Consider the following 10,661-nt stretch of genomic DNA (forward strand, 5'->3'; position numbering starts at 1 on the left):
GCGTCATTTGAAATGTGATTAGTACTGATGACTGAAAAACTGGTGACCTCATAGCTGCAGCTCTCCTAAGAAATAATGTTAGGGATGTCATTGTGGGTGCCAATACACCTAACCACAACTGTCAGTGCCAAAAGCTTCAACTAAGGAGAGAGCAGACATCCAGTTTAATTAGCACTAGTACCAGAAAAGGCAGCACACTAATCTGTCTGCTCCTGCTGCTTGTGTTTCTTGACAAGACATCAAAACATGATTTGTGCAGACAGCTGGCTAGTTAACATTAACTACTGAGCAGATCATGAAGCAGGTTAAGGGGGTTACCTCGCAAAGTTGAGCTCACTTTTAGTCTGATTAAATCAACATGGTAACCTATGCTGTGCAGGAAAACTGTTTTTAGTGACAGGTAAGACAAAGAAATTGGCATAAACAGCAGAACCAGTGCTTTCCATGATTATGTCTGAAGCAGAACATTGCTTTGCTTGTTATCATTATTATTATTATTGCAAAATACATCACTCTACATTTTAAAAAGTGCCTCTGATAATCACCAGGATTAGAGGTGACCACTGTGATAAATGTTTGCCCTCTGTAGCCTCTATTGCATAGACATTACTGGACAAAAATCATTACTGCTGTCAGTAAGTTCATAGTAATTTATAAATTAAACATATCAGATAGACTTTATCGGGCATTAATGTGTTTTATCCATTTCTTTTGCATCTGTAATTTTCCTCTGTGGCACAAACAATGTTCTGCTAACTCTAATTCATAACATATATTTTTTAAAAAAATCATTTTTTTTAACATGAAACAGAAGGACATGAATGTAAAATATATATTTTCTATAAACTAGATTACAGATAATTTTGAGATGGTAATCCCAACACATTATCTAGCTTTACACTTAACCATACTTCTATTTTTATAATTGCTTTTTAATCTATTTTACTATTGACTTTTTGGCCATTGCAAATAACCTAATTTTGCCACAATGGGAACTTTATTATATTGTAAATATTCTGCAGTTGAGCTTGTTGATGAAATCATGAAAAGAGACCTACTTGGTTTGACATCCATCGAACATTCCCAGTGTTGATGAAGTACGGACACACAATGGTGGTCTTGATGCCATCTTTTCCAGTTGCCAGTAGCTCCAGACCAACTGACTCTGCAAAACCTACTGCTCCAAACTTACTAGCACAGTAGTCTGCAGGGAGAAGGGTCAGAGATACAGGAAAAAGCAAGTGAAAAGGATAATCAATCGTAAGGAGTCACAGAGGTCAGTTAATGCTCTTGTTTGTTGTTTTACCTCAAGTATCGTTCAGAAAGGACACATTCCAAAAGGATAGTAAATTACTAATTACTTTGCATATTTGCTGCCGACCGTCATTTTACCCTTGAGTTTCAATCATTCAGATTCAGATTTAATAATCTTACCCATTAAGATAGACACCTGATTCCTTTTAATTACAGATGATTAAAAAGCCATATGTAAAGTTCCGCCCCAAAGAACAGACAGTGTGCATTTTGTTTTGCTTATTTAAACTGAAGACAGGCTGACATGGAATTGGAGTTGCAGGGTCAAAATTTCAATGTGCACCAGTCTACATGTTAACTGCACCTGTTTTAACAGGTCTGCATATAAAGACACCCACCCTACTTTAAGCAGAATCACAAACTAGATCAGGGCCTGAAGAGTGGACAGAGGGCCAAAACAGAAATGATTTGAGTATGGATGTGATCAAAGACAAAGATACAGCTATATCAGATGCTGTTTCAATCAGTCAAAAGGAAGAACTCTGTATGGCTGTTTGTATTTCAGTCAACTATGAGGTTTTGTTAGGTGTACTTCCACTGGGAAACACTGCATCTGCCCAGTTTTTTGTTTTTTGTTGGAAGAGAACTCAAAGTCACCTCCCTTCCACATGCACCACATGCATAGCTATCAAGTAACATGTTTGCTGATCACAGTACAGCGATTATTTACAATAATGATTTTGTGCCATGGCCACATCTGTTACATAATCTAACCCAAGCAGGCAGGTGATAAAGGCCCATAAATCTTCCTGACAATACAGGTGAGAGGGCAACTCAGTCTTTAAGTGTAATATTCTCTGGTGCAGTCCATCACACAGTGGTCAGCTTATGCCTAAGGAGAGCAAGGTTTTCTCAAGACAAAGTTCAATTAAATACCAGTCACTGAACAGAAAGTTCCAATTAAAAAACAAGACAAGAAATGACATTTACTACAAAACTACAGGTCCAAAAATCATTCCATGTCTCCACTTCTAGATTACTGAAAGTGTTAGACTGAAAAAAAGGTTGGGTGAAGATTTTTTTGTACCATCAATTTTTAAGAATAAACTGTGGCAATCTCACATTGGTAAGCCAATTACCCTTTATAAGATCTGAGGTCTATTGAAAAACTCATCAAAGAAGGCAATCAAAACTGGTTTCCAATGTTCTACTTACTGTGATATACATAGAACTACTGCTTCTGAACAGAAAAGGTTCTTTATGAGTTAATCTTAAAAATACTTTTTGTAACTAATTGAACTCTTTACAAATGCCATTTTGAAGTTACCTTCAATACAACAAAACAATCTCAAAAATACTAAGTGCTAAAACAAAAAAAAATTTATTCAAAATGATGTGCAAATTTAGCAGGTTTATTGCACAAGGAACAAGGAGTTTTTACTCATATTGCACTTGAACTGGGGTACTCTGAATCTCTGGTCTGAAGGAAGAGTTTCAAACTCACAGTGACAGGGGTGTTCTTTGCTGTCTAGTTTAGAACTATCCTTGCAGAGGACCTGCTGGTCAAAGATAGCCTATCACCTTGCTAGCCACTTTCTCATATGGCTCTGTAGCTATATTTTGGGGGCGGTGCATGTCAGGCCACAACGTAGGGTACGTGGCTATGCAGTACCTACAACACACCTATGGCATGATAAAAGTTCAAAAGCAGTTTTGAATCATAACAGCAGGATTTTACAGACCGGGTTTATGTCACTAATTTAGAGACTAAACAGCTCTGTTTGTTAATCTAAATCAGCTCTGCTTGAATCACTTGCTGACAGTTCTGTCAGTATGAATATTTCATTGAGGCTGTTGCCTGCTGTTTGTTTACTTTGTGCTGCTTAGAGTTTGAGTCACTCACAACACTGAGTCAGAAAACAGTTCTACTGGTTGAAAAGACCACAATGAAGTGTTTGTGCACCCAGAGCACAATGGATTACAATAAATATTGGATTGGAAATTGATCAGATTTACACAACCTTTAACCAGTCAGTTAAAAAAATGTTGTGACTGGCCCTGGCAGGATTCACACAGAAGAGTCAAGGACATCCCTATCTCAGTCCTTATCAGTCCCCTAACACTTAAGTTATGACCGTCTTTACAGTGCCTTCAGAAAGTATTCAGAGTCCTTCACTTTTGCACATTTGTGTTGTAGATCTATTTGTACATAGATAAAATTACCACTTATGCCCATCAATCTACATGTCATGATAAAGTGTAAACGTTTCAATAAAGACATGAAAGATAAAAAAAAAAAAATGTGTTATTATGTTAGGCACATTATATTTGTCAATACCCTTGACTTGAGATGAAGATCAGATCACATTTTATGACAAATTCATGCAGAAAACTATGAAATTCCCAAAAGTTCACAAACTTTTTCTTGCCACTGTACATAACACGCTACTGGAGGGTTAAGACAAAACAAAATAGAATAGGCTAACATGAGCACAACGTCAAACTGAATGAATGAGGTGACATTAAACCATATGATTACAAAATTTCACCAGAATTATATAATTTTTTCTTCTGATAAAATCTTATGATCACCAGATGATTTTCAAAGATGCTGTAATCATGTAAAAATTGTACATCTAGGTGCTTCATGGAATGACATGCATTATGTGATTAAGAGGAGAAAACACACACCTGCCAATCCATTAACTCCTATGAGTCCAGCAGAGCTGGCAATGCTGACAAGATGGCCGTGATTGTTGGCAATCATAGCAGGAAGGAAGGCCTTGTAGGTCTGAGCAGAGAGAGACAGAAAACAAATGAATCAAAAACAATATATGGAAACCTTAAGAGGCAGGGATTCAATTCTACTTCTACTTCCAGGGATAACAGACAACCATATTCTGAGTACAGCATTTAAATTTACTGTTGTTATAATGATTATTCTGACCAAAAAAAAAAAAAAAACTGAATAAAGTTAATCAGCATTCAAGTGCCATTTAGTCCACACTCATCTTGACTTGATATTCACTTAATATATCCATTAATCAATTAAAATAATAACTAGAAAATCTATAATTATTCTGGTGGAGCACAAAAACTGAATGGAGATGCTAACTGGGAAGTTGTTAAATTTAACACTACAACATTTTTTTCAGACAAAGTCTCCATAAGAAACTGCTCAGACAACACAGTAACAAAAGTGACAACAAAGTTAAGCTGACAAGATCGCTGTGACTTACTGACCCAGAAGTGAGCCATAGTGTTGACCTCCATTGTCTTCTCAATCAGGGAATCAGGAGCATCCATGAACTTCTTTCCTGTCACGATCCCAGCATTGTTCACCAGGATGCTGACATCACCCACCTCTCGCTTTACCTGCATGGAGCACAGGAAAATGTCAGTCATGTATGATACAACTTTGTAAAGATATTCCCAAGGGCAAACAGAGTTCTTGAGAGACTGCTTTAAATCTTTAGACCATTTACAGGTGTTGTTGATAAGCCTCTTGATTCAAATAGTGAAGATCTTGGTTCAAAAGTATTACAATGATCAGCTTATTACTGATATGATATGAAGGAAGCAGCAGACACAGACACTGGCTGCTGAGAGCACCAGACCAAACAGATAAGTGAAATTGTGGCCTGTCATAGAGTTACTGACACATTAATTAATTCATTAATTAACATTAATTTGCAGCTTATCTGACCGGCCTTGGTGTTTGTCATTCTAACGAGTGAAAGTGACATAAGTACCTGTTAAAATGAGAATCTTCTCATGTGGTATGAACTTGATGTGAGACTCCTGATAGATTTGTCTCTGACTTCTACAAATTAGCATTTCTCTTTATCCCAAAGCAGTTGTCAGTTACTGCTCCAGGACATAAAAAACACATTGCCTTGATGTCAAGGCACAGGTTAGCTGAGCACAGGCATCTGTTCTTATTTATCTGACTTTAGCAGATGAAACTGTAGATATTATGTACTACAAGATTATCTGCAAGTCCTGCTACACCCAGTCTATCTTTAATGACTGACTGATCTGAGCTGAACTTTTTTAATAAACAACTTCACATTTTGCACAGATAAGATACTGCTGTTTTAAGCTCCCAACAAACACACATATGCTTATAATGGCCCAGCCACAGCATTGGGCTCTGTATGTTTCTGGGCAGTTGACCTTAAAGTAGTTCAGATCCTGCTCTCTTTGTTCACTTGGGTCTAGCTGTTACAGCACCTGCCCACATTTCGTGTATTAAGCCAACAAAATGTCTGTTTACTCAACAGTCATCCCACCCCTGCCCCGAGGGATATACACACACACACACACACACACACACACACACACACGCTTGAGCTGACTTTTGAAGGAAATAGTAGTTGTATTTTCTGTAGGATTTAAGCATTAATTGTAATCAAAAACATTATTCAGATGGCCATATCATGGCACACTGAACAATCACACAGTGTCCTTTCGCAGGTACCACCCTGATTTATATATAAATACTCAGGTTTCTGTTCATTTGTCTAACGTGTTATAAATAATGCAGTATTATAAAACAGACCTGCAATACATCAGACATTCATGACAGATACAATCTTCACTCTTGGAACTGTGTTCTTGATTCTATGTCATGTCACAGGTTGTTACTTGTGTGAACTATTTATAACTATACTATAATTGTCCAAAAAATAAAATAGCAGAATGTCATCTGATATGGACCTACTCTGAGTAGAGGTATGTGGGGTTACTTTGTAGCAACCTATAGTCATGTGCATGTGATTTAATGAGGGTAAACAGCTGCCTGTAATGACATTGTGCCCTGGCTTGGCACTTCTCAAATCAAAGGCTGCAGATTTGCAAACACGCGTCCTGCTGCCTTCAGATGGCTGTAGGGATTTAATGAACTAATGAAAGGAGAAGCTGTTCACATACAGTATGAGGCAGGTGTGGACAACAGATACAGTAAGAATCACTCATACTGATTTATAGACCAATACACACAGACTGATTTACTGACGTTAACTGCCTCTCTTCCCCCTGAAACTGCTCGTTTAAACACTGTCCGTTCATCTTACTATTCTTGTTTCTTGCTGTTGTCGCATTCCAACATTACTTTAATGGATACAGTGTTGCTCTAACTGATGGAAATGATGGCTAAACCATTTTTATCAGCTGGCATAATCCAACAACAATGCATTAAAATAAGGCCAGCAGGGTGCAGCTAGCTGAGTACAGCAAGCCAAGCATGGTATGGTATGGTATGGTAACCTTACCTGGTCAGCCACTCTGTACACCTCATTCTTGTCACTGCAGTCACACAGATAGTAGTGGACTCTGCTGGCTCCACTCTGTTTAGCCAGTTGAGCGGTTTCCTTCATGCCCTCCTGGTTAATATCCCACAACACCAGCACAGTGCCAAGAGCTGCAAACTCCTGGGCCATGAGGCGACCAATCCCGCTACCTGCCCCTGTGATCAGCACCACTTCACCAGCTACGTTCTTCTTCCTCCTGGGTACAAAGAGGTGGATGAAAGACTCCACATTGTACCAGATGGACAACAGGAGGACTTGGATTGTTTCCAGGAAGAAATTCATAATGGATCTAGGAAGGAATAGAAAAAAAGAAAGAGGATACATTATAGAGTGGAGTGAACTTAAGTAACAGGTTTAAACATGCAAATGTTAATGTTTACTTTTTCTACCCTCAGTCAATTGTGTTATCGATCAGTTCTCAAATTTTCCAGGTTTTTTTTCTGACAGTGTTTTATAACAGTCTAAACCACCTCCACTGACAACATAAACATGTGTGTCAGTTGATTCTACTGATCTGAGGTGGGCAAGTACTTTGTATTATATATGTCTGTGCTAAAATTAGCTTTTAGCAACATCTGAATCTAAATATGATCACAGCTGCAGGGCTGTTATCAAAACCTGGGCACACATTATGTATTTGTATTGACTGTACATTGTGTTGTATCATACTACACATTTGTGTGCGGTCACACTGACCATAAACACAAACCTCTGGTCAGTTTTGTCCAGTGACAATTCCAGTAAAGTTTATTCAAACAAGATGACTGCATCCTTAACAATGCTGAAGGGTAAGGGTCTGTCCCAATACCCACATTGGCTCATGGCATTCATGAGCGCACAAATAGTGGGCAAGTGCGTGTGGAAAAAAGCCAACACACAGTACCACTTAACTCACACTTAATGCACAGTTCTCCTAACACTGCTTCAAAGTGGTATTCAGAGCTAAGTGTATCCCATAATTCACCACAGTGTATGGCTGCACTTCAGTCCAGCTGATGGTGGTAGTGTGCCTATAAGCTGATTTTAGGACTGATAATAGATCAACAGAAAAGAAGAAACTGAAATTAATGACATGTTGGACTTTGAAGCATGAATATTATTATTCCTGTCCAAACACACAGTAATGGCAGAACCTCCACAGATGGTTATCATGTTATATTAACAATCTGCTCTTCTTGCTACTGATAAGAAAAATATTGCACATCCGACACTGTCAAGATAAATATTAATTACAATATCCCTTTCTGAGAGGATTTTAAGAAATATGATCCAGTCTTGGAAATTTTAATCAGATAACTCTATTTAATGTTTTTATTAATTGTATTACTTGTCTGAGTTCTTTATTTATTAAGCTCATTTCCAGCTCTATATCTTTATTCTGGGACGGCACAAGAGTAGCTTTGAATGATTCAAAGTTCTAAAAAGGTCCTTACTTATCTCATACTACCGATTATGCAAACTCTTGGCAGTTGTTTTGGCCTAACTAGATGTGGCTCCTACTTAAATTGTATGAAGTGAGAGCCATAATGTCACTTTCCATAGTCACCAGGACATAAAAACTGCATAGATTCACCAGTCAAATCTGATAAAATCTGATTAAAAAGTGACCTTTGGTAACAAAATAGGGTTTAAAACGCTTCCCCACAGGTTATACGTCCACAACATGTGTGCAAGGTTTCATGACACCAACCTCTTCTACAGCTCAATCCAGAGTGCTGTGATGTGACACCATCAGCTCATCCCACTAGGCACTTCAACAAATGCCAGAGTTTATATCTGATGTTTAAAACAGTTGATATATCACACAAGTTTTCCATGTCTTCCATGCTTATATGAAGTCCATCTGCACCTGCTACCACCATCAGTTGAAACTATTGTAAAACGCATGATATAATTCTCAGTTCAGCAGATGATCAGCTGTTTCAAGAAAGGGAGAGGGCATGTGTCATACAACAGCCATCTTTGTAGTTATGGAGTGTGCTATTCAGGATTCTCTAAATGGTTTATCTCCTCCCTTACAGCATCTCTGCTTGTGAGCACCACCTTGTCCTCTTACTGGTGGAGGTTCTGAGAGCAAACTGTACAACTAAGTAACATAACTGATTTTGAATGACAACTTCTACACCTGTATATGTTCAATCCTGGACTGGAAATACATCAAACCTGTAGAAATTTGACTTAAGGCAACGGACCCTGTGAAGTCACAAAGGCTGCATTACTCTGTGCATTTCTACTCTGAACTAAGAGTAATTGTAAAAAATTAATAATATGGATCTGTAGAGGGCTGTCTGTTCTGTGGTGAAATTCAGTTTTAGCTCACAGCAGTCTCACTCCTACAGTTTTAGCACAATACGTAAAATACTACTTTAATAATATCAATACAAACTCTCTACAGTTTATAACATATGTTTTGACAGCAACCGTGGGATATCAGCCGGTGGAGCTGCTCAAACTGCTGACCTCAGCAGCTTCATATAATCAGTCAAAGGTGGTAAGACCACACCTACACAGTCCTGATGAAGCAGATTAACTGAATTTTTGACTGTTAAACCTCATTCAAATGAACCTAGTTGTTTGGCTGGTTGTCTACTTACTCAACTGGTCATGAGACAAAATACATTTTTAAAGTTTGTGCTGGATAGATAACTTACACAATGAATTAATTGTCAAAATGAATTCATTAATTATCAATGTTCCAAAATTGGTTTTCCATTAATTAAGTAATCTATTAATAATCTATTTGTAATCTATTTGCATAGTTTTCTACAAGCATCTAATACAAGACTTAATTGGAGGTATTTTAAAAATGCTTATTATAATTTTACTTTTAAGAATTAAAACTCAAATCAAATTGAATCTTTTTAAGATTTTCATACCTTAGTGGGCATGGAGAGTTAAAATCAATAACGATGTGGAAACACAATTCTTTCGTCCACAAAAAATAATCGAAAAATACACTTGAGTGGTGTAAAGTAAATGGTAATGTGCTAAAACATGTGGAAAAACGGAGTTTTATAGGTAAAAAACGCACTGTAGTGTTTCTTGTATTGGAGGATTAACTCAAGAAACTCCTCTTGAAGTTTGACTCGCATCCTAAGCTACCACATGCCGCCAGTACGTTTAACAGTTATCACTGCGTGATACAAAAGACAAACAACTACCTTTTGAAAGAAAGTGGAATATAACTAACAGATATCTAACGGACTTAGCTTGATAATGCGTCGGTTTAATCGAAATGACCCTTTAACTTACCACGATGTGAGTCCTGTCGACCTACCGAGTATGTTTAACAGTCTGTCCCTAGTGGCACCCGAGACCTTTGCTCTCCACATAGGCTAACGTTACGACACACAGGCTCTGCTCTAATCAGACGTGTGTTATCTTATCGAACTTACAAGCAGCACAGCGTGTATGTTTACAGCTCCCCGAGCCGGTGAACGTACCGTGGTGTGGATACCACCTTGTTTCACGGGCTGTGCTCGGTCTGTTGTCCCGGCTGAAGCTCGGTGGTTTCTGTAGCCTGCGGGAGAAAAAACAGTGAGAAAAGCGGTACTCAACAGGGAGACGCTAGATGTCTCACGTGACATAAAGTCAACCAATTCATTATCCTATGCCGCGCGAGGCGTTGTGGGAGTTGAAGTGTGTGCTGTTGCTTGTTTTCATTTTATAAATTCAAAGTAAATTTAATGTACAACGAACACTGTAACTAACTGAATAAATCAAACACGCATACTACATGGCAGTGTAAATCATTCACATTAATATAATATGCGTTCAAGACCTCTTACAACATTAAAAGGCATAATAATTACAAATATGATAAAAATGATTTAATTAGAATCCCATCATAAGCCATAATGGATTGATGGCAGGAAATACTGCCATTACTGCTTTTGTCACTCTAGTAATAGTGAAAAGTGTAATTCATTCTGTGATGTTGTTCAGTCATGCAGGTGAATCTTTTTCAGCTCTTTTGGAGCACTCTGGTCAAACACTCATATCCCCTAACTTTGAGGGAGAACAGAAGTTATCTTTGAAGTCAAGAGCAACCTTTTAAAAACACACTCACCCTGTAAGTACAGGGCTTCTGTGGAA

At 38.0% G+C, this 10,661-nt stretch overlaps 1 protein-coding gene across 1 annotated transcript; it reads right to left on the minus strand.

Annotated features, from left to right (window-relative positions):
* Nucleotides 1–1,054: 1,054 nt before the first annotated feature.
* LOC108896722 (short chain dehydrogenase/reductase family 16C member 5) lies at nt 1,055–9,955 on the minus strand. Its single transcript, XM_018695955.2, is given in 6 exon segments — nt 1,055–1,084; nt 1,086–1,204; nt 3,946–4,045; nt 4,498–4,629; nt 6,528–6,855; nt 9,819–9,955. Coding segments are annotated over 5 exon segments (702 nt in total). The 5' UTR covers nt 6,849–6,855; nt 9,819–9,955.
* Between the last annotated feature and the right edge of the window lie 706 nt (nt 9,956–10,661).

Source organism: Lates calcarifer, linkage group LG4 (genome assembly GCF_001640805.2).
Source record: "Lates calcarifer isolate ASB-BC8 linkage group LG4, TLL_Latcal_v3, whole genome shotgun sequence".
Taxonomy (NCBI): domain Eukaryota; kingdom Metazoa; phylum Chordata; class Actinopteri; family Centropomidae; genus Lates; species Lates calcarifer.